General features: G+C 47.2%; 1 protein-coding gene across 1 annotated transcript in view; it reads right to left on the bottom strand.

Annotated features, from left to right (window-relative positions):
- The window catches only part of TROAP (trophinin associated protein), a gene marked incomplete at its 5' end in the record, with an annotated part of 162,270 nt that overhangs the window by 10,656 nt on the left and 127,492 nt on the right, over window positions 1–24,122 (bottom strand). Inside the window, 3 exons of the mRNA XM_082244299.1 lie at window positions 9,539–9,720; window positions 9,828–10,095; window positions 12,357–12,419. Of these exons, the coding sequence (XP_082100425.1) occupies window positions 9,539–9,720; window positions 9,828–10,095; window positions 12,357–12,419 (513 nt within the window). The remainder of the gene's footprint in view (window positions 1–9,538; window positions 9,721–9,827; window positions 10,096–12,356; window positions 12,420–24,122) is intronic.

The raw sequence follows: 24,122 nt of genomic DNA, 5'->3' as shown, positions 1-24,122 counted from the left end.
ACCGCTCTGTGACAGGAAGCCTCCCACTCTGGATGGTGGTGCAGTCAGCCGAAGGGGACGCTAGCAACACGCAGCATACCGCAGTTGAGCCATCCCTGCGAAGATAGCAACTTCACAGGCTCGACCCTGAGGTCAGGGACATAGTCGTTTGCGAGGCCTGGGCGTACACATAACCTGCTAACGCTCAATGGCAGGCTGGGATTCCATAAGGCTCTAGATTAACCAGTGCGATTCCCAGTTACGCAAATGCTGTAGTCTTCTGAAGTCCGACTAAGCGCAGGAATAAAAGTCCATCTTTTTAGAAGAAAAATACTTTTCTAGAGAGAAAACCTAAAAAGAAGAAAAAAGCTGACCGCAGCCCCAGCCAGTGAAAAGCCAGCCTACTCCTCCTAAGCTAGGCAGCAGCAAACTGAACTGTAAATGCAGCTAGCTGGGGGTATTGGACCAGAGGAACAGCCCCCTGTAGGTGTGTACACAAAAACTTTTTATAAATGTTCTAACAAAATCTTCTGCCTAGCTTACTCCTGTGGAGAAGGCCAATACCCAGACGTGCAGATTGTATGAGTGGGTGGCGACTGTCAGAGGACGCAAGAGAAAAAAGTTTTTGTTTCCCCTTTTCTTTTCAGTCAAAACTTTCACATCATTCACCTTTTACACCTCTCAGTGTCACCCCAGAGATTGCCTGCAAGCTGGCTTTCTGGCCTGCTCATTGATATACCTGGGGGCCTGTAGGAGACCTACATGTCTTATTTGTGCCCCTACTATTTGGGCTAGGTTACAAAGCCCGAGGATTTCACAAACACAGTGGCTCAGATATTGGAAAGTTTTTAAGGCTAGGGAACCTGGGACTGGCCTTGCAGAGCCTGGTAAAAAAGAGCTCATGTCAAAGTGATATTAACGGCAACATTTTTATTTATTTTTAACCACTTGCCGACCAGCCGATGTAGTTTTACTGTGGCAGGTCAGCTCTATTACACGAAACGACGTACCTGTACGCCGCTTCGTGTAACAGATAGTGGGGGCAGGCATGCACACCTGCTGACTGGCCAGAGGGGAAGCTAATCAGTGTGTCTGGTGAAGGCGATGTCCACCGGGCAACCGCGATCGCTCCCCATGGAGACAGAACGGCGGTCAGCTAATGTAAACAAGGCATGTATTATGTATTCGGTCTGACCAGACTTCTGTGGTTGAGCATCCCACCCCCCACACACACCTGTACTCTATCAGAGTCCACTATCAAGTAGATACAGGAGGAGTCCTTTGTAGTGCATTAGCACATCCATCCCAGCAAGGAGTGTTGTCTCCAAGGGTTGGAGAGGCTGGATTCACCCCTTTTCTATGGATAGTGTAGGACCCACTCATAATGGGGTACTTTGACGCAGTGGTGGGCTTGAGCACGATATGGCCATATGGTGGGACTAAACCCCCATTTTTATTTATGGATTGTCTCCATATTTAATAGTCATTTCTTTTGCATGGTTGCGCTATCCTTTTTTAATAGACCGCTGTTCTGTCAGAGATTAACACAGGGATCCTATGTACCTGCTATTTAAGAACACAGGTCTCTGTGTTCATCCAGTGATTACAACCCCCATACAGTTAAAAAGCACTCCCTAGGAGCACACTTAACCCTTTGATCGCCCCTGATGTTAACCCCTTCCCTGCCAGTGTCATTAATACAGAAAATGTGCATGTTGTTAGCACTGATTACTATAGTAATGTCACTGGTCCCCTCAAAAAAAACTGTCAGCTAGGTGTTCGATCTGTTCACCACAATGTCGCAGTCCCGCTAAAAATCGCTGATCGCCGCTAATTACTATTAAAAAAATAAAAATGACAAATCTATCCCCTAGTTTGTAGATGTGATAACTTTTGCGCAAACCAATCAATATCCACTTATTGAGATTTTTTTTTTTTTACCAAAAAATGTGGTAGAATACATATTGGCCCAAATTGATGAAAAACTTTTTTTTTTTGAATGTTTTACAGCAGAACGTAAAAAAAAACTGGATTTTTGACTTACCGTAAAATCCTTTTCAAGTTCATTGATGGCCGCAGTCTCTAATGCATCAATAGGGTTTTGCTGCCCCCGACATGAGTAGGACACTAGGCAGAAAAAAGTTCTGGCTATGCCTATGGGCAGTCCCAGGGGGTATACCCTCTCTCTTCCTGCATAGGATGTCAGTTTTGCATCAAAGCAGTGTCAGAGAAATAATACCAACCCAACTCAAAATAGAGGGACGGGTACTCCGTCCGTCAATGTACTTAAGAGTAAAGTACTTTAAGGTAAGTCAAAAATCCAGTTTTCTCTATCGTTCATCGACAGATACAGTCTCTGATGCAGATCAGTAGGGACGTCCCAAAGCAGTGGCATAAAATGAGGGGTGGGAACAACAGAAAAAATAAGTCCCCAAGGCTAAACATAGCTAACCAGGCAACCTAGGACTCATCAGAACAAGATGAGGTCCACCTGAAACAAACAGTAAACACCCTCAAGGAAGGCCAAAAAGCCCCCTAAAACAGCAACCTGAAAAACTTTGCGGCCAAAAGAGGCATCTGCAGATGCCAGCAACTCCACCTTATAAAATTTGGTAAAGGTATGAACAGGTGAACAGGTAGCCGCCTTGCAAACCTGAAGCACATGCCTGATGGCAAAAAGCCAAGAATGCACTAAGCGCCCGAGTAGAATGCGCCTTAACAGGGAAAGGTGGAATCTGACCCTTAATTGAATAAGCCTGCACCACTAGCTGTCTGATCCCTCTGTCCATCTAGATATAGTCGCAGTTGACCCAGGCAGCCCTTTCTTTGGAGCATCCGTGAGTACAAAGAGTGAGTCAGAGTTCTGAAAAAACTCAGTAGTCTCCAAGTACACCCTGATTGCCTGAACCACATCCAGAGTATGCAGTGCAAATTCCTTAGGATGTTTTGGCTTAGGACACAAAGAGGGTAACAATGTCCTCATTTAAGTGGAAAGAGGAAACCACCTTCGGAAGGAAGGACGAATCCAGACGAAGTACCATTCTATCCCTGTGAACCAACGTATAAGGAGAAAGACAGGACAATACCACCAGTTCCGACACCCTGCGTGCAGAAGTTATAGCCACCAAGAAGGCCACCTTCTGGGATTAGGTAAGCAGAGGAACCTCCTGAATACTTTCAAAAAGGAGGTTTCTGAACAACCAACAGCACCAAATTAAGGTCCCAAGGTGGCAACGGAGGAAGCACCGGGAGGTACCAAGTGTCGCACCCCCTGGGTGAAGTTACGCACCAGGGAACAGGCGGTTAAAGGCCTTTGGAAAAAAAATTGCCAAGGCCGAGACCTGACCCTTGATAGTGCTTCAAGGCCAACTTTTGATCAACACCACATTGAAGGAAAGCAAAGACCTGAGCCACCGAGTAAGAGCGAGGGGGAGCCCCAAGAGACTCACACCACGCAATGTACGACTTCCACGTACGATGATAGATCTTTATAGAAGTCGCTTTCCTGGCTTTAGGCAGAGTGGGAATCACTGAAGCAGACAATGCCCTGTACTTCAGCACCTGGCTTTCAACAGCCAAGCCGTCAAAGCCAGCAACCGTAGAGCAGGGTGGAAGATTGGCCCCTGAGACAGCAAATCCTCCCTGAGAGGAAGTCTCCAAGGAGCGTCTGCGACCAGCCTGACCAGGTCGGTGTACAAAGCTCGGCGAGCCCAGTCCAGAGCCACAAGAATGACCGGAATCCCTTCCGCCTCGATCCTGCGAAGAAGTCTTGGCAGCAACTTGAGAGGAGGAAAGGCATACATCAGCTGATACTGACACCATGGGGCCACCAGCGTGTCTGCGGCGTCTGCCAGAGGGTCCCGGGAGTGGACCACAAACCTTTGCACTTTTCTGTTGACCCAAGACGCCAACAGATCTACATCTGGAGTGCCCCAACTAAAGCACAACTGCTAGAACACCTCTGGATGGAGGGACCATTCCCCTGCATCCAAGGCCTGTCGACTGGGGTAATCCGCCTGCCAATTTTCCACTCCTGGAATGTGAACAGCGGAGAGAGCTGGAACAAAGCGCTCTGCCCATCGAAGGATGCCTGCCACTTCCAAGGCCGCAAAGACACTTTTGGTGCCCTCTTGGTGATTGACATAATCCACGACCGTGGCATTGTCCGATTTAATGCACATGCAGGTGCTCGGTCCAGTGGACTAGGCAAAGCCTGATCGCTCTCAGCTCCAGAACATTAATAGGTAACCTGGATTCCTCCAGGGACCAGACTCCTTGAGCAGGCAACCTGCCGAGAACTACTCCCCACTGGGACAGACTTGCATCCGTGGTGACAATTGTCCAATATATAGGGAGGAAAGATTTCCCTTGCTTGAGCATCGGGGACCGAAAGCCACCAGATCAAGGACTCCCTGTTACCTAGCTAAGCTGAACCTGATTGTGCAGGGAATTTGGATTCTTGTTCCATTTGAGAAGGATTTCCTTCTGGAGGATCCTTGTGTGGAATTGAGCGAAGGGGACCGCCTCGAAGGACGACACCATCAGTCCCAGAACTCTCATACAGGTCCGAAGGGACGACCATTTGCTGGACAGCAACAGCTGAACCGCAGCCTGGAGTTTTTACAGAGGAAGAAATACCCTGGCTGAAGACGAGTCCAAAGTCCGGCCCAGGTAGTCCAGTTTCATGGAAGGGACCAGGGTCAACTTCTGAAGGTTCAGAATCCACCCGAACTCCTCCAGAGTTCTCATGGTGATTTCCAGATTTGTCACCAACATCTTGGGAGACTCTGCACTTATAGAAGCAGATCGTCCAGGTAACCCATGACCGATATCCCCCCTGCCGTAACAGCGCCAGGACCAGAGCCAACACCTTCGTGAAGACCCGAGGAGCAGAGGTGAGCACAAAGGGCAATGCCACAAACTGATAGTGATCCTCTACCACTGCAAAACGGAGAAACCGTTGGTGTCCTGCACAGATTGGGATGTGAAGGTAAGCATCTTGGAGGTCTATGGAGGCCAGGAAATCCCCCTGATGTAGGGAGGCCACCACCATGCGAACAGATTACAGCTTGAATTTAACTCGCACAAAGCAATTCAGTGCTTTCAGGTCCAGGGTTTGGACGCACCTTGCCTTCCTTCCTGGGAACTGTAAAACCGGTTTGAATAAAAGCCCTGAAAACGTTCTGCACACGCAGCCATAACTATCACCCCTGTTGTACCAGGTCCTGAACTGCCCCAGAGAGTGCCAGCAGCGATCCGGGGACAGTCGCACATTGGAAGGGAAAAACCTTACTGGCGGGACGGATCATAAACTCGATCTTGTAACCGGACCATATGACCTCTTGAACTCATTTGTCTGGTATCCGGGATAGCCACAGGTCCGGAAAACGGCAAAGACTTCCCCCCCACCCCAGATACGTGTGAGGGCACACCTTCAGAGAGAGGTACTCTTACCCCACATGAGTGCCAAACGTAACCTGCCCCTCAGTCGCAGCTGCGTCCTCCATTTTTAGGGTCTCACGCACAAATACAACCAGTGCGTCCACCAGCGTCTTATCTTGCCCAGCAGTGGAGGTAGAAATGTCATCCTCACTGTCAGAGGAGACAGGGCACGAGGTAGCGGACCAGACAGGGAGACCCGCGTCTGTGGCGGCTGAGTCAGACTCCGAACCTGAGACATCAGATGAGGCAGGGGTAGGCGGAGGGCCTTTCTTAGCACCTCGTTCTTTAAAGGCCATCTTTACCTGGGACACAAAATTCCAGGACGCCCGAAATTGCATCTATAGACAGCTGAGGTCCGCAAAGGCCCTGCGGCCTTCCCGAGGGGGGTCAGGTGGGGACGCATGATCTGTAGGGTCCATGTTGCACCAGGGAAACCATCAGTAAAGTGACACAAAAAAAAGGTTTCTTTTTTTTATAAAAAGTCCCACCGCGCTACAGCACCCCCCGGAGGTCAGGCAAGAGCGCTGGAGACCCCCAGCAGAGAGAGACCCCCAGACTCACCACCCTGTACCAAGATGCAGCAGGAGGCCCAGAATGTGTGCACAGCATGTGTCAGCAGCAAGCTTGATCCAAAAGAGAAGGATCTCAGAAAACGCCCAGGGGTATAGGGAGGGTCTCCACCCACAAAAAAAACGCCTCCAGGAACTCCCATTCTGATTACCATCACCACTGCAAAATGGCCATGCCGGGTGTACCAAGATGGCAGCCGATCTCAGCACATGAGGCTACAAGAAAACGGCGGCCCAGCCCAGCAGCTGAAGACCCTCGTGGGGACCCCTCAGACTTCAAAGCTGGATCGATTGGCAGATGGGCCTGGAGGAACAGGGAGACCCCCCCCGGTGGCATACCCCCCTTCCCCACATCCGGCCTGAAGCGTGGTCCCAGACCTCGGGAGTAGGCCCCATAGCCCCCAGCGAGAGGGAAAAAGGGGGGGGGGGACATTTACTCACCATACCGGAACAGGCGGGTGCAATCTCCTGACAGAAACCCTCTCCGCCGAAGTGGGTGGGCTGTCGGTTAAATAGGAACGCTGCGACTCGGGCCTAGACCCGGTCGTTTAATTTGCAGGGCTAGTCCCCGTCCAGTGGGACTATGTCGCGGCCGACCCAGCGCAGAGCTAAGGCCTGCGCGCGCTCGTTGGCCGGCTGGGGTGACCACTGGATCTATACATCCAGCCCGTCGCCTAGATCCGGCATAGCTGCTTGTAGATCTTACAGTAAAAAATCCGGAGAAAAGCTAACTAAAAAGAAAAAGAGATCCCAGCAAGGAACTAGGTCCTTACTCCTGACTAGGCAGATTAAAACAGACATCCTATGCAGGAAGAGAGGGTATACACCCCCTGGGACTGCCCATAGGTGTAGCCAGAACTTTTTTCTGCCTAGTCCTGTAGGAGGCAGCATAAACCTGCTGATATGCATCAAAGACTGTGTCCGTCAATGAACGATAGACAAATATTGTTTTGTTTTTATTTTTTTGAGAACTGGCCCTCTTTTTGGTTATAGCGCAAAAAAATAAACACTGCAGAGGTGAGAAAAATACCACCAAAAGAAAGCTCTATTTGTGGGGGAAAAAGGACCTCAATTTATTTGGGTGCAGTGTCGCACGACCGCACAATTGTCAGTTAAAGTAACGCAGTGCCGTATCTCAAACAATGGCCTGGTCATTAAGGGTGTAAAACCTTCCAGACAGTAGGCCTCAAAGCCGCAGCCTAAATTTTTGGCCTGCCTGACTGTGTGGTACTTGGACCTGTGGATACAGTGCCAGCTGCCCTTCCAGCTGTCCAAAGGGGACCCAAAAAGGCCACCTACCCCATAATAAGCCCACCAAGGGTGACAGTGCACCAGCAGGCACCAAGGCAAGGGATACCCACGGAGACAAGGCAGCTCAATGCCACCCAGGGAGGGGGGGTGGAAGAGAACCCCGGAGGGACCAACCACCCCAGGGAGTACCCGCACCCCACACCAAAATCAGGAAAGGAGAGGAGGGGGCCCTCTCTTACTGATCAAGAGAAGCGTGCAGGTAACAGTCCCAAGACAGAAACCTCCTCGCCACCAAAGTGGGGGAGCCGTCAGCCAGAGACAATTAACTCACGAGCCAGCCCCTTTCCAGTGGGGCTAGGTCATGGCCAACCGAGCACGGAGCGACAGTCTACATGCGTTTGCCGACTGGGCTGAGGGGACCACTGGAACTGCAATAGTCCAGCCCGTCGCTCAGCCCGGCAGTTGCTAGAAGATCCCTACAGGAAAAATTTGGGATCCAAAAACAAACAGCATAAATTGACAAAAAAACAAAAAAAAAAGCCAGGACCAGGGGCCTGACAGGGAAACTAGATCCAACTCCTGAACTAGGCAAACAAAAAACAAGAGTATCTCTAAGCAGAGAGGAGGGCTATGCCAGCTGAGGATGGCCCAAAGGGCGTAGCCAAATTTTTTGTGTTGTCTGCCTAGTCTTACTCCTGTAGAGGGCAGCATAACACTATGGTAAAGAATATGGAGCTGTGTGTCAATGAACGGAAGAGAAAATCAGTTTTTTTTTTTTTTGCAAGTTTTTTTTTTTTTTGTTTACACACATTCAGATTTTAGCAGAGAAGCCTGCTTACAGCTGATGACTCATCAGTTGTTAAGGACAAGGCAGTCATCTGCTCCTTAACAACCAGCTCTTTACAGCCTGTGGCAAGAATGCCAGCAACTTCTGGCAGTGAATTACTGCTGTCTTTCAATACTAAAATACTGCATAATTTAATGATAAAATAAATCATGCAGTATTTTAGTAGCGTTTTAATTAATGCCAAAAAACTTTAAAAACGGTGTGCGGTATCTTACCACATTCTCGGATATGGTAAGATACCGCTTTGTGAATGGAGCCCATTAGCTGGTGCTGAGCACCAACAAGAGACAGATTTCAGCTCTTGCAACTTTAATTTTAAAGTGAGATTGTAAAGGCTTTTTTTTTTTTTTAAATAATAAACATGCCCTACTTACCTGCTCTGAGCAGTTGATTTTGCACAGGGCAACCTGGATCCTCCTCTTCTCATTGCAGTTCTTCCCTTGTTGCTGCACCTAGCCTCTCCCTCCTGTTGAGTGCCCCCACAGCCAGCAGCTTGCTATGGGGGCACCTGAGCCGAGCTGCATCTCTGTGTGTCCATTCAGACATGGAGCCCCGCCGCCTCCCTCTCCTAATTGGCTGACTGATTGACAGCCGCGGGAGCCAATGGCGCCGCAGCTGTGTCTCAGCTAATCAAGAGGCAGAGTACCTGACGGCTGAGGGACTTGTGGACATCATTGGACAGAGATTAAGCTCAGGTAAGTATTAGGGGGTGCCTGCTACACCTAGAAGGGTTTTTTTATCCTATTGTATAGAATGCATTAGAAAAAAAAATTCTGACTTTACAACTCCTTTAAACAACCCCCCACCCCCCCCCCCATTTCATTTCTCAAATCCACACCTTTCAAAAGGTGACCCATATATTACCTCCAAATCAAGCCACCCATGGCACCAGGGATCCTAATCTTTTCCCTTCTATGGTCCATAATCCCCACTTTGAAGCGCTTTGGGACACCTTTTTGTTCAGGCAAAAGGTGGGCCTTCTTTGATGCGGTTGAGAATTTCAGAAACAATCATTTTCCCCTTATACAATTCTTTTCAGGATAGGGATGTGCGCTTTGCCCCATTAAGGTAGATATTGGTCTACCTTAATTTTGTCTTTCTCCCTCTGACCAGGGGGGGGAGACCGTCCTACACACTTGAATGTTGTGCTTGCCTTAAGGTATACCTTGACCATACGGCTTTTCACAAGACAGATTTTTGTCATTTTAAGTGTTCAAAAAGACCTCCCCCTGTCTAGGGGTAAGTATACACAATAGATTCACCAGGCCTATTCTTCTGCAGGTCAGGTTACACCCTTTAACAAGACCTCTCATTGCACCTGTGTAGACAGGATGTCCTTGGCTTTTCGCCACCAGGGTTTCATTGCCCATCTAAGACCACCAATATGAAACCACGTTTACCAAGTTCTACTGCATCGAAATGTATGCTCCGGGCCATGCAAATTACTCACCAGGTCTTCCTGTTTCTCTAGGAGGACAGATACGGGGTCCCTACAACTTCTAATAGAGCCAGAAACACCTCGAGTTGTATAGAAAGCACATTCCTCATCAAGGCGCGCTTCCCAAAACCTCTGCTTGGCAGAGACTGCAGCTTGTAATCGTAATCGTGCAATATCAGGTAAGGAGGAAGGACCTTTGTAAAAGATAACGACATGATAGAAATATTTATTTAAAAATTGTTAGCTTGGATCAAACCATTACAAGGCACTGTGTGTACCAAACACGATTTCTATTTCTTACCTAAGGTGCAAGACTGCAGGGCTTTTACAGCAGGGTGAGCGAGAAAAGAAAGTGGCACAGAGGATTTCATACCAGACACAATGCTGGCAGTGGAGTCACTGGCACTTGGCTGTAATGAAGGTACAAGGTGCATTTGACTGTGCAGCTGAAAAAGCGGAGAATCCCCATTAGCTCTATGAGCATCAGGTTGGACCAGTTCTTTCTGCTGTGGTGCATTTGTTGGAGGATGCTCTAACACTATCAAAGGATCAGACACTGCCATGGGCTCCTGTAAAAAGAGAAAGGTTTACAGTGTGCAGTAATGCACATCATTTAATAGGTCCAGTTAGGTTATCACTTAGGTTTTGACTAACCATAAAATCCATTTCTCTGATGTTCATTGACGGACACAGCTCTTGATATTCATAACCATTCGTTATACTGTCCCCTACAGGAGTGGGATGCTAGGCAGAAAAGAATTCTGGCTACTCCCATGGACAGCCCCAGGGGATATACTCCCTCTCTGCTATAGCCACTCAGTTTTGTTACAAGCATTGTCAGAATTACAACTCCACAGATGGGTGGGTGCTGTGTTGGTCAATGAACATCAGAGAAATGGATTTTACAGAAAGTCTAAATAAATAAATATATATATATATATATATATATATATATATATATATGTATATATATATATATATATATATATAATGAGTGGCTATAGCAGAGAGAGGGAGTATACCCCCCGGAATTGCCCATGGGTATAGTCAGAATGCTTTTCTGCCTAGTGTCCTACTCCTGTAGGGGGCAGTATAAACAATGGTTATGAATATCAGGAGCCGTGTCCATTAATGAAAGAAAGAGAAAACAGATTTGCAGTTTGTACAAATAAGCAATGCTTCAAATAATGTGCAAATACATAATTTATTTCATCATATGGTTTTTATATAGATTGTGCTGCACTTATTTAAAAGGTATTTCATTTGGTGAATATGGGAACACGTTAGTGCTGGCAGCAATCTGAACATTGTGTTTGCATTTTTTTGTTAACACAGGAAAATCACTCACTTCTGTAATTTACGTGAAAAAGTACCATACTCTTGCATGACCAAAATTTTAAAAACAAGCAAATCAACTAAGTCTCCTTGGATGGAGGTTATGGGGCCTTGCGAAATGCATTGACATCACTGGCCGTGACGCCCCCAGAGGCATCTCCAGATGGGTGGCGAGCTGTGATGTTGAATGGAAAGAGGAGCTAACCTGAGGACTATCCTGTGTTTTAGGGAGACCGAACCACTGCATGCATAGACACTGAATGGAAGGATACAAGGCGCTGTGGGAAGATATATCTTTGGAATACCCAAGTCAGAGTGCACCATGATCGGACAGTGATTAACGTACCACCAGCAAATCATCAGGAGGGGTAAAGTAGTGCCCTATACTATTTGCTTGAGCCACATATTACTCCTAACTTCCATGTGTCAGACAACGTCGGCTGGCTTATAGGCATCTCTTGTAGCAGATTGCCATATCTACCAACAAGTTCACATGAGCATTGTCTATCCAAACATTGGGATTAGGCGGCATAGCTGCTATTCATGTATGGAATTTTTACATCTATAAAAGGGCCAACATCTATAAAGGGTTGTAATTATTCGCAGTGTGGGAAGTCCAGGGTGACACAGACTTACAAAGAACGAGAGACATTGATCGAATGTAGCCATTGCTGAAGCAAATTAACTTATGCCATTACCTTAAACCGATTGACTGTCTCCCCTTACTGGACATTGCCATCCACGGATTACATCCAAGACAGTATGGTGTTTTACTAAGTCCCAGTACATATTACACCCTCTATTGATGGCATGCATGTCCATGTAGTTCCACTGCTTCAGTACATACCCTAACCCCAGAATGATCCGCTCCACCTTCCACATAGGGCTTGAGCTCCCAGGGCTAACACACAGGGAAAGCCCAGATAGTGTTGGTTATACCTGGCGTCTGGACTAGGTTGTCTTCTATGTTGTATTTTGTTTTATGTCAGTAGCATTTTTACATTAGGTATTCTCCTTACTGGGTTATTATATCCATTGTGACCAATAAAGTTACACAATTATTTTTACTTTGTATCCCCTTGCCATTTATTTCCTAACAGAAATAGCTTCTTTTTTCTGTGTATGCAGGGCATTTTTTTCTGTATGCCTACTAGCTAGGTTGACCGACACCATTCTAGGATAATTATCTTTAATAAGCCGCAGTCCTTTTTTGGTATTATTTGGATAGAGGTCATGCCTACCTGAGCCTTGCCACTTTTGGAAACTAAATGACCATGCACGTCCTGTCATTCTCTGGTTTATACTTTCACAGTAAAAGAAAAGCTACAGGTCATCTGAACTTTACTCTAGGATTTCAAGTTCTCCATTTCATACCAACAAAGTATACCAATTAGCCTGTCAATGTTTTCTTTAAACACATTCCTGCTCAATTTGACAACAGTTTGCTATGGGCAACACACAAAATGTTCCTGTTATTAAAGGGAAAACACGTTACCTTTTTCTTTTCAGAGTCTCCTGCCTCTTCGGCATCTAAAAATAACCGCATAGCTACTTCCTCCTACACAAAAGGAAATTAATCAGATTAACAAACAAGTGAGGATATAGCTAGATAACTATAAAGAAGTAATTTTAGAATAAAGCTCCGCTATGCCATCTAGTTCTGCCTAAAATTACGTAGGCGAGAAATTAAAGAATTTAAACATTACTGTAAAAGCTAAAAAATCCTATTAGGTTATAAATAATTAAAGGAAAATTTTTCACAACATAAAACTGCATTTCTTTCAAACTACATTATATACTACATGAAGCCTTTTTTCTTTTTTTTTTTTTTAAGTTTTTTTTAAATCTGTGTGGGATATTTAGAAGATTGATTACATTATAATGCTGGCCATATACTAGCCGAAAAATCATTTGAAAATCTGTCATTTGGTTTGTTCGTTTTTTGTCCAGTTAATGAGCATAAATAGAAAATCTGTTTTAACTTTTCAGAGTTGAAAAAAATTGATTTTTGTAAGAACTTACCGTAAAATCCTTTTCTCTGAAGTCCATCGGCAGACGCAGCCCCATCTAGTCAGAGACTATCGGTTATGCTCCTTCAATCAGGAATAGGCACTAGGCAGGAAAAAAGCTTAACCACACCTATGGGGGCTGTCCCTGCAGGCATAACCCCACACACCCTGCTATCATCAAGCAGTTTAGTTGCAAGCAGTGTTTAGAATAGAAAAAACCCCATTCACTCAGAAGTAGAGGGGCGGGTGCTGCGTCTGTCGAACTTCAAAGAAAAATAATTTTACGGTAAGTTCTTACAAAAATCCAGTTTTCTCTATTGTTCGACAGACGGCGCTCCATCTAATCAGAGACTATAGGGCTGTCCCAAAAGCAATATATTCATGAGGGGTGGGAAGACAATGCAAACGGAAACGTGACTCCCCAAAGGCTAAACTTAACCAACCAGGTAACATGGAGCTCAACCAGGAACAACTGGAGCACACCCTGAAAACACAATACACCCTCAAAGAGAAACAAAAAAAACAGTTCTCTTTAAACAGCCGCCTGCACGACCTTGCAGCCAAAGGAAGCATCCGAAGATGCCAACACATGTATGACGTAGAATTTTGTAAACGTATGCACAGACGACCAAGTTGCCGCCTGATGGCGAAAAGCCCAGGAGGCACTCAGCGCTCTTGTAAAATGCACCTTGGGAAAGGAGGAACCTGACCCTTCAGTGAATAAGCCTGAACTACCGTCTGCCTGATCCTTCTGGATATGGTCGCCGCAGTCGCAGCCAATCCCGAGCGTCTGATTTTCATAAAGACTCAGTGGTCTCCAGATAGACCCTGATCGCTCGAACCACGTCCAAAGAGAGCAACGCAAATTCCTTAGAATGTTTGGGCTTGGGGCAGAGTGAAGGCAAGACAATAAAGTTCATATTCCCATCGCACACCTTACTGGTATATAGACACCTATATAATGGGTGCTGAAGCGATCACCAGCTGGACACTGGATCTATTACAGGTACATACATATTCACCAGCACACCATAGATCTTGCAAAAGCAGGCCAAAAGCTTTTGGACTGCTTTTGCAAGATCCATGGTGTGCTGGCGAATATGTATTTACCTGAAGGCAACACTAGGTCTTCTCATTCAGATGAAAATCAGAAACAAGAAACGACTGATTAGGTTGAAGTGCCAATTTATCGCTGTGTATTACCAGATAAGGTGAGCGGCAGGACAACGCCGCCAGTTCAGATACTCTGCGAGCGGAAGTGATAGCCACCAAGAAGACAACCTTCTGGGACAACGAAAGCAGATAAATCTCCCGAATGTTCTCAAAAGGAGGTTTTTGAAGAACAGATAATACCAAATTGAGATCCCACGGTAGTGGAGGCCTTCTCGGAGGAGCCATATGGCGCACTCCCTGTATCCCCGAATCAAAGCATGCGTAGCTAACGGGCGTTGGAAATATATAGAAAAAGCCGACACTTGGCCTTTGATAGTGCCCAAAGCCTACCGCTGTTCAACCCCTTTCTGCCTTTCTAGACTTTCTAGCCTTCAATAGCATAGGAATCACAGAGTCAGAAAGACCTCTCTGTAAAGCAGGATGGAAGATCGGATCTTGAGACAGCAGATCTTCCCTGAGAGAAAGTCTCCAAGGAGCATCGGCGACCAACCTCACTAGGTCTGCGTACCAAGACCAGCGAGGCCAGTCCAGAGCCACCAGAATGACCGGAATCCCTTCCACCTCTATCCTGCGCAGGAGCCTCAGCTGGTGTTTTAAGGGAGGAAAGGCATAAATTAGCCTATACTGACCTCAAGGAGCCACCAGAGCGTCTGTGGTGTCAGCCAGAGGATCTCAAGACCTGGTTATGAATCTTAACTTTCTTGTAGAGGCGAGAAGCAAACAGATCAACCTCGGGAGCCCCCCAAACACACAGGAGATGAAAACGCCTCTGGGTGCAGTGACCACTCCTTGATCCAACACCTGACGACTCCAGTTCTCCACACCTGGAATGTGTACAGCAGAGAAGGCTGGAATCAATTTTTCTGCCCAGGCCAGAATCTGGGCCACCTCCTTGGCTGCCAAGACACTCTTGTAGCCCCCCTGGTGATTGATGTAAGCCACAGCCGTGGCGGTGTCTGCAAGATTGTTCGGTTTCACACGAGTCGTCCAATGGTTCAGACAAAGCTTTATTGCTCTGAGCTCCAATACATTTATCGTAGTTTCAACTACCATTGTCCAAGTACCCTGGGCACTGAGCTTCCCCAGCATCACCACCGTCCAAAACAAAGGTAAGAAGGACTTGCCCTGGCATAGTGCTGGAGACTGAATCCACCACAACAGAGCAGACTGTGTTGTGGCTTAACCAAATCAAAGAGTCCAAAGACTTTGGAGCCTTGTTTCATTTGACAAGAATTTCCCTTTGCAAAGGTCTGGTATGGAACTGAGCAAACAGAACCGCCTTGAAGGTTGATACCATCAGACCCAAGGCATGCATGCAAACTCGGAGAGGCCAGATTGTTCGCCAACAACAACCGAATCACCTCCTGCAACTTTTGCAGATTGTCTGGGGGAAGAAACATCTTGGCAAAGGCTGAATCCAGAGTCAAGCCCAGATAATCCAGTCTCAAGACCGGTGTCAGCACGGATTTCTTAAAATTTATGTTCCAAACAAAATCCTGCAGAGTTCTGACAGTGACCGTCAGATCCCCCCCAACAAGACTGAAGGAGAGTCCACTCTCAACAGGAGATCGTCTAGGTACACCAGTACCGCAATCCCTCACTGGTGCAGCAATGCCAATACCAGTGTTAAGACCTTGGTAAACACTCTCGCTGAGGCGAGACTAGGCTTGTGACGGTATCAGATTTTCATGCTGCGATTAATTGATTAAGGTTTTGCCACGGTATACGGTATTATCACGGTATTCTATTAAATTTAAATTATTAAATTTCTACCTCACTTGAATTTCATTGCTGAATTTAGGGGCTTTGGTTCACTTATGCACATTATTATATAGTCAGTCAGTACAGACTCTGTGAACCAGGCCTAAAATAGGTCATCAAGCAGTGTCTGGCCTAACTGGTGATAACTGGTCCTGGCGCTCGGCTCCGATCCGATGGCCTGGTCATTAAGAGGGCAAATCCTTGTGGTCAAGAAGTGGTTAAACCTGAAGGAGGTGTTGTTATTTATAAATTACTTTACTATTGCTTTAGGCCTGGTTCACATGCATGCGGGTTGGCGGTTCACATGTATGCGGGTTGGCGGCCCACATTTGCACAGGCATAGCAGCCCATTGATTTGAACGGGCTGCTATGCAATCATTTTCCGCAGAAAAAAGGTGCATGCAGCATTTTTTTAAAATTCAGTGGCCTTGAAATCCATCCTGCTTTTGCACCATGCGACTAACCTGCAGTTCCTGCTCTGGCAAGCTTTCTGCATTTTTTGTATACGTGGGCACGGCATTTAAAAACAGTTTGCGCGTGCAGCAACAGCAGGTAAGTCGCATGGTGCAAAAGAAGGATGGATTTCATGGCCACTGCATTTTTTTAAATTCTGCATGCACCTTTTTTCAGCTGAAAACGCAGGCATAGCAGCTCAAGCCCATTCACATCAATGGGCTGCTATGCCTGTGCAAATGTGGGCCCCCAACCCGCATACATGTGAACCACCAACCCGCATACATGTGAACCAGGCCTAAAGCAATAGTAAAGTCATTAATAGATAAAAACACCGGTCCTCCTGCAGGTTTAACCACTTCTGGATCGCAAGGATTTGCCCCTTTAAAGACCAGGCCATCGGATCAGAGCGCCAGGACCAGTCATCACCAGGTAGGCCAGACACTGCTTGATGGCTATATAATAATGTAATGTGGGCTGCTATGCGTGTGTGTGTATATATATATATATATATATATATATATATATATATATATATATATATATATATATATATATATATATATATATATATATATATATATATTAGAGCTGCACGATTCTGGCCAAAATGAGAATCACGATTTTTTAGCTTGGAATAAAGATCACGATTCTCTGTGTAACAAAAAAAAAATTGGGATAACTTACTGTTACGGTTTTTTTTTTTTTTATTAAAGTCTATTAATTGCGTTTGAAAGACTGCTGCGCAAATACAGTTTGACATAAAATATTACAACAATCGCCATTTTTTTCTGTAGGGTCTCTGCTAAAAAAATATATAAAATGTTTGGGGGTTCTAAGTACTTTTCTAGCAAAAAAAAAAACTGATTTTAAAGTGGAGTTCCACCCTATTTTTATACTTACCTCCATCTTCTCGCTCCGGGTCACCTGAAAAAAATGGATAATCGCATATTTTTTTTTTTTTTTTACTTACCTCGTAGCGAAGAAAATATACTTCCCTTACTTCCTTCTTCCTCGGCCGCGGCCCGTCGTCACTTCCTGGCTCTGCAATGATTCCTGGGAGCTGGACGTCATAGCTCCCAGGAATCATTGCGCCTGCACCGGCCCCGACGTCAGTTCCGGGTCGCGCGCGTCATCCCCTTCTAAACAGCTTCTGGGCATGCCCAGAAGCTGTGGAGGGGTGACGCGCGCGACCCGGAAGTGACGTCGGGGCCGGCGCAGAGCATCGTGGGACCACAGAAGGCGGAAGAAGACGCCGAAGAGGACGCGCTGGCTTCAAGCTGCCCACATCTGAGATGGCAGCGCTGGACAAGACGTTTGCAAGGTAAGTATTTCGTCTTGCAGGTAAGTGCAACCCGGGACAGATCAGAGGCTAGCCATTGTGGAATGCACTAGCCCTGACTGTCCCGGGGGTATTAAAAAAAAAAAAAAAACAAATCCAGGGTGGAACTCCGCTTTAACTTGCAAGCAACAAGTGTCAGAAAAAGATCCAGTCTTTAAGAGGTTAAACTTCCTTTCTCCCTGGCAGAGGGAAGTAAAAGATACAATGTAATCATTTTTGTTTATAGTTAGGCGTTAGCTGTTTGAGTGAATGAGTCATCCAGCTCACTGAAATGTATCAATTCACAAGTCAGACCCAGGAGCAGAGAAACTTGGTATTTTAAAAATGCCACAATAACAATACCGTGGCTATGCAATACCGCGATATATCGAATTACCGAAAACCGGCATATGTCTAGGCGAGACCAAAGGGTAACGCCACAAATTGATAATGCTCCTCTGCGACAGCAAATCAAAGAAACCGCTGGTGTCCAGCATAAATAGGGATGTGTAGATATGCGTCCCTGATATCTATGGAGGCTAAGAAATCTCCCTGGTGTAGTGACACCACTACCGTGCAGATAGATTCTATCCAAAACTTCTGTACCCACACAAAGCGGTTCAGATCCTTGAGATCCAGGATGGGACGCACCTTGCCTTCCTTCCTGGGCACAGAGAAGAGGTTTGAATACAACCCTTGAAAACGTTCCTGAAAAGGAACCGGTACAATCGCTCCCTGCGACAGCAAATCGTGTACTGCCCCTTGCAAGTCCCTTGACCGGACTTGCAAGGCCCTTGGAGGATTGGGGGGAGTGCTCTTACCCCCGCGATACCTTTGATCAACTCATCCAGAGGGGATCCAAACAGCCTCTCCCCTGAGAAGGGAAGATCAGTCAAGGCCTCTGAACACCAGAGCTTGAGCCAACTGGTTCAGTAGTTCCAAGACCCCGGGGGGGGGGGGGGGGGGACGTTCAGCTTCCAAGTTACTTTTAAGTAACTTCACCCATTCCGTAGCAGTCTGCGCTACCAAAACATTCACAAAGGTAATCTTGAATATGTGACCTGCTACCACACGTAAATGGTGGGACAAGGATTCCACCCATCTATCCACGGGGTCCGCAAAAGTTGGAGACTGTTCCACTGGTACCAGATTCGCTTTATTCAACCTGGACACCAGGGGATCCCTTTTGATGGTACAGTCCACCTAGTGGACACTGCCTCCACAAAGCGGTAATGGTGTGCAAAACGCTTATGCACCATTAACACGTGCTTAATGCGCCACCATTGTTCATCCACAATAGTATGAAACAATTCTGGACAAGGGAACACCTTGCCCGATTTACAGGATTTGCGGGAGCCAAAAGAAACCTGCGTACCCGGCACTGTGGGTTTATCAGGCAATTTTAAAAAGTTTCTTGCACTGAAACTATCAGAACTTCCACCAAAGCGTGTTCCTGCACAGCGGCTGATGAGGACAGGTCCACTTCACCGTCAGAATGCGATGAAACTGACCCCTCAGAGTGGTCTGCATCTGCAGCAGTCAGGGTCTTCTCAGAGTCCGAAGACCCTGCATGTTATGAGGCAGGTGGAAGCCTGTCGTGCAGAGGCGGCTTACCGTTGCCGGTGGGTGGAGCTTGGTTGGAAACCCGAGGTGAGTAGCACAGGCTAACCTGAGGTGCGGGGTCTAAGCATCCACCGGTCTTCACCAGGGCCTCTGATGGTGAGGATGGATTTGGCTGCAGGTGGATACCAGGTCACGGTCCCCAGGGTCGCCCCACCAGGGGGTAACCAGTCAAGGTCCGAAGGTGGATGAGCCGACAAGGAGAATCCAGAAGAATAGTCAAAACGAGCCGGGATCAGGACAGGCAGCAAACAAGCGAAGTCAGGGACGAGCCAAAGGTCAACAGGTATCAGACAGGAAATCAACAGGAAGCAGGTTCAGAACACAGGAGAGCTGAAGACAACACAGCAAAGTGCAGTGCTGCTGGGCTGTTTAAATAAGGCAGCCTGTTTGCCAATTATTGCAATTAGTCTGCTCTGGGTTAACCCTTTAGGTTGCAGACTCATGACAGCACATCAGTGTGCTCAGGAAGCGTTCCTTAGGCTGGCCATACACTATACAATTTTCTTATTCAATTTCCTTTAGATTTACCTTAAACTATGTAGTGCAAGGGCCTCCCTGACTGCATACAAATTGAAAGTGTTTAGGTTTGACCCTATATTACATGGTCTTGGTAAATCTAAAGGAAAGTTGAACAAGAAAATTGTATAGTGTATGGCCAGCCTAACACTGCTGATGGAGGTGAGGGCAGAGGGCGCTTGCGGCTGGCAGCACTAGCAATGACAAAATCTACCTTAGACATCAGATTTTACAAAAAGCTGCAATCTCTGGCCGAAACGAGACTATGAACCAGAAGGTCCCACAATCGCTCCCAGGGGGTCTGCAGGTGAAATTTTATCCTGGGACTCCATGTTAAACTTTTTAAAATATTTGGGCAGTGTCTCTTTAAGACTGCCAAAAACAGTCCCACCGCTGTAAGTGTGGGCTCACAATCCCTGGTTATATAAGATAATAGAGTGAATGAAGAAAAACCCCCAGGGAACCCCAGGAAAGCGTTATCAGACCACAGAGGAGACTTCCAGCACGATCTGAGCAAAAATTAAACAGACACTGACTGTACAGGAAGAGGAAAAGAAAACTCAACCTCTATTTAAAAAGCCATGCCGCATGCCTGTCCAGCCTATGGACCTCAGGAAAATGGCCGCTCATGCATTCTTAATGGGTTGTTATAGAAAATGGCTGTCCATATAATCTAATGGGCATATAAAAATCATGATCCACAGCAAAATGGCAGCCCCCACGGCGTGCCATGTGGTCTCCAGGACCCCCAAAAGGGGGCCCAGAACAATAGGCTTCGGAAAGGTCCCTGACCAGGGGACCCACAAAGGACAAGTCACCCCCCCCTCAAATAAGGGCCACAACAGCCGCATATTACCCCCCCCCCCCCGGTAAAAACCTACTAGGAGTAGGGGAATGCTGAGGGGTACACAGGACTAGTCCTCCGAGGTGCCAGGGGAACCGAGGGAGCCCCTAAGGTCCAACTATTCGAGGGAAGGACCCACGTCCACCCCGAGACCGCCAGGGTTTTTTTTGAGGGGGCAATTTACTCGCCATACCTAGGTACCAGGTGGGCGCCAATCCAAAACAGATCACTTCCCACCTGGGATGGGGATGCTGTCAGCCAAGGGGAAGCTGCGACTCAGGGCGCTCCAGGTCGTGTGCGTCCCAGTGAGACGGTCCACTCGCAGGCTCGTCCCCATCCGACGGGGCACTGTCATGGCGAGGCCTAGTTCTGGAATATAACCTGCTCATGCTCGCTGTCCAGGCTGAGAGACCTTAAGGATCTAGATTATCCAGTGCGAAACCTCAGCCGGCTGTTGCTTGTAGTTCCCCTGGATCTTGGTCCTCAGGAACTAGTGAAAAAAAAAATAAATAACTAACAAACTTTCCCATAATAGCCAAGACCGAAGTCCCAGCATGAAGCTAGGTCCGATTCCTTAAACTAGGCAGAAACAAACTGCTTGATGATAGCAGGGTGTGTGGGGTTATGCCTGCATGGACAGCCCCCATAGGTGTGGTTAAGCTTTTTTCCTGCCTAGTGCCTATTCCTGATAGGAGAAGCATAACCTATAGTCTCCGACTACATGGAGCTGCGTCTGTCGAACGATACAGAAATCGAAGGACAGTTTGGAAAATTCTGCCAAATGAACGATAAATTGAAAGGTTAATGTGTTTCTCGCCCAAACAGTTTGCACTAGGCATATGAGACAAAATGAACGAAAAACAGATTAATTTATGTCCAATGAACAATTTAGCGATGAAAATTCGGTCATTACACGATGGCACAATCGTCTGCTCTCACGGCCGAGTATTGGTTTTTCGAAAATGAGTTTGAACGATTTTCGTATAGTGTACAGCCAGCATAAGAGAACTTTGCCTACAAAGTAACAGGTATTTTGTAAAAAAACAGCTTTTTTACTTTTGACCGTAAAATCCTTTTCTCTGAAGTTCATTGGCAGACGCAGCTCCATATTCTTCTCAATCATTGGGTTATGCTGCCCCCTACAGGAGTAGGACACTAGGGAGGAAAAAACTTTACCATGGGGCAGTCCCTGAAAGAATACATCCACTCACTCTGCTATAGAATTCAGTTTTGTTGCAAGCAGTGTCAGAAGTAAAAGAACCCAAACCACTCAGAAATAGAGGGGCGGGTGCTATGCCTGTCAATGAACTTCAGAGAAAAGGATTTTATGGTAAGTCAAAAATCCAGTTTTCTCTAATGTTCATTGACAGACGCAGCTCCATATTCTTCTTAAGTATTGGGACATCCCAAAGCAGTATTTGCACGAGGGGTGGGAAAATAACGCAGAGAAAGAATGTAATTCCCCAAAGGCTAAACTTAGCCAACCAGGTAACATGGAGCTCAACCAGGAACAACCGGAGCTCACCTAGAAACAACATACACCCTCAAAGAGAAAAATTGCTCTTTTAAACAGCATCCTGCAAAACCTTGCAGCCAAAAGAAGCATCCGAGGATGCCAACACATCTACCTTGTAGAATTTAGTTACCGCCTTGCAAACTTGTATTAATGATGCCTAATGGCGAAAGGCCCAAGAGGCACTCAGAGCCCTATCAGAATGCGCCTTTACAGGGAAAGGTGGAACCTGACCCTTAAGTGAATATGCCTGTACCACCGTCTGTCTGATCTATCTGGATATGGTCGTAGCAGATGCAGCCAATCCCTTCCAAGGTCCTTCCGTGAGGACAAAGAGTCTGATTTCCTGAAAGACTCCGTAACCTCCAGGCAAACCCCAATTGCCCGAACCACAGCCAAAGAATGCAAAGCAATTTCCTTTGGATGCTTGGGCTTAGGACAGTGAAGGCAGTACAATGTCTTCATTCAATAGAAAATCAGAAACCACCTTAGGAAGAAACGACTGATTAGGTCGAAGTACCACTTAAAATCACTGTGGACCACCAGAGAATGAGAATGGCAGAACAGCGCCTGCCAATTCAGACACTCTGCGGACAGAGGTAATAGCCACCAAAAAGGCTACCCTTCTGTGACAGTGTAAGCAGAGGAATCTTCCTAAGTTTTCAAAGGGAGGTTTTTGAAGAACAGACAGTACCAAGTTAAGATCCCACGGAGGTATTGCGGGACCGTAGCCACATGACGAACTCCCTGGATAAAAGTGCTAATCAAAGAATGTGTAGCTAAAGGGTGTTGAAAAAACACCACCAAAGCAGACACCTGGCCTTTAATAGAACCCAGAGTCAACCGCTGCTCAACCCCTCTTTGGAGGAAAGTCAATATCCTAGCCACTGAAAAGGAGTGTGGATGCACCTAAATCGATTCACACCATGAGATCTACAATTTCCACGTATGATGATAAATCTTCCTGGAGGTAGATTTTCTAGCCTTTAACAGTGTAGGAATCATTGAGTTAGAAAGACCCCTATCCTTCAATACCTGGCTTTCAACAGCCACACCGTTAAAGCTAGCGACTGAATAACTGGGGAAAATCCTCAATCTTATCTGGTCCTGGTCAGTCGCCTGGACAGCTTGGTCAGTCACTCAGACAAGCAGCTCCATCAGCCCGTAAGCCGCGGCCTTTGTTTTTGGCCCGATACGGCCACGTGGGGCTATCTATCGGCATCCGCCGGTCAGCTTGGTCAGGCACTCAGACTGCTTAGTCAGCCCCTTGGCTAGGTACTCGAACAGCCGCGAGTAGGCCGCAAAGCCGCGGCCTCAATTTTCGGCCCGATCCGCCCGTGTGAGGCGCACATACATTGACAGTACCGTCCGTTCATCTTGGTCAGGCACTCGGTCGGCTTGGTCAGGCACCCAGACAGCCGCGAATAGTCCATAAAGCCGCGGACTAAATTTTCGGCTTGATCCAGCCACGTGAGGCGCAGAACAACGGATGAGGAGACATCCACTCCCCCAAAGCCTATAACCACCGCAGGGGGCCAGGAACTTGCTCAAAGATCCCAGTGTGCGATCCAGACAGCCTGGTCAGCAACAACCGCATCCACGACCCCCCCCCCCCTTACTGGAGCAAGTGGCCAAGCCAGCTCCTACCAAACCCCGGGAGAGGGGGGGGTGCATGGGGGTAGGTTGGGGCCACAAGACAACCATGACTGTTAGAGGGGTTGGGGGAAGTGGAAGGGAACCCGGGGGTCCAACCATCCCAAGGAAGGGCCCACGTCCACCCCAAGAGCTATGGGGGGGGACACTAACCATAGCACTGACAATTGGGTGGGCGCCACGCCAGACAGACAACCTCTCCACTCGGCGTGGGGGTGCTGATGGCCAAGGGGCACACTGACTCAGGCCGAACCAGGTCGTGTGCGTTCCAGCAAAGTATTTCACTCGTTGGCCCAGCCCCCATCCATTGGGGCTCTGTCGTGGTGAGGCTTAGTGCGGGGCTATAACCTGCACATGCTCACTGGCCAGACTGGGAGACCTTAAGGATCTAGGAT

Source organism: Pelophylax lessonae (genome assembly GCF_965119305.1).
Source record: "Pelophylax lessonae genome assembly, chromosome: 2".
Lineage (NCBI taxonomy): Eukaryota > Metazoa > Chordata > Amphibia > Anura > Ranidae > Pelophylax > Pelophylax lessonae.
Note: the sequence above shows the minus strand (reverse complement) of the source record. Positions and strands in the feature narration are given on the sequence as shown.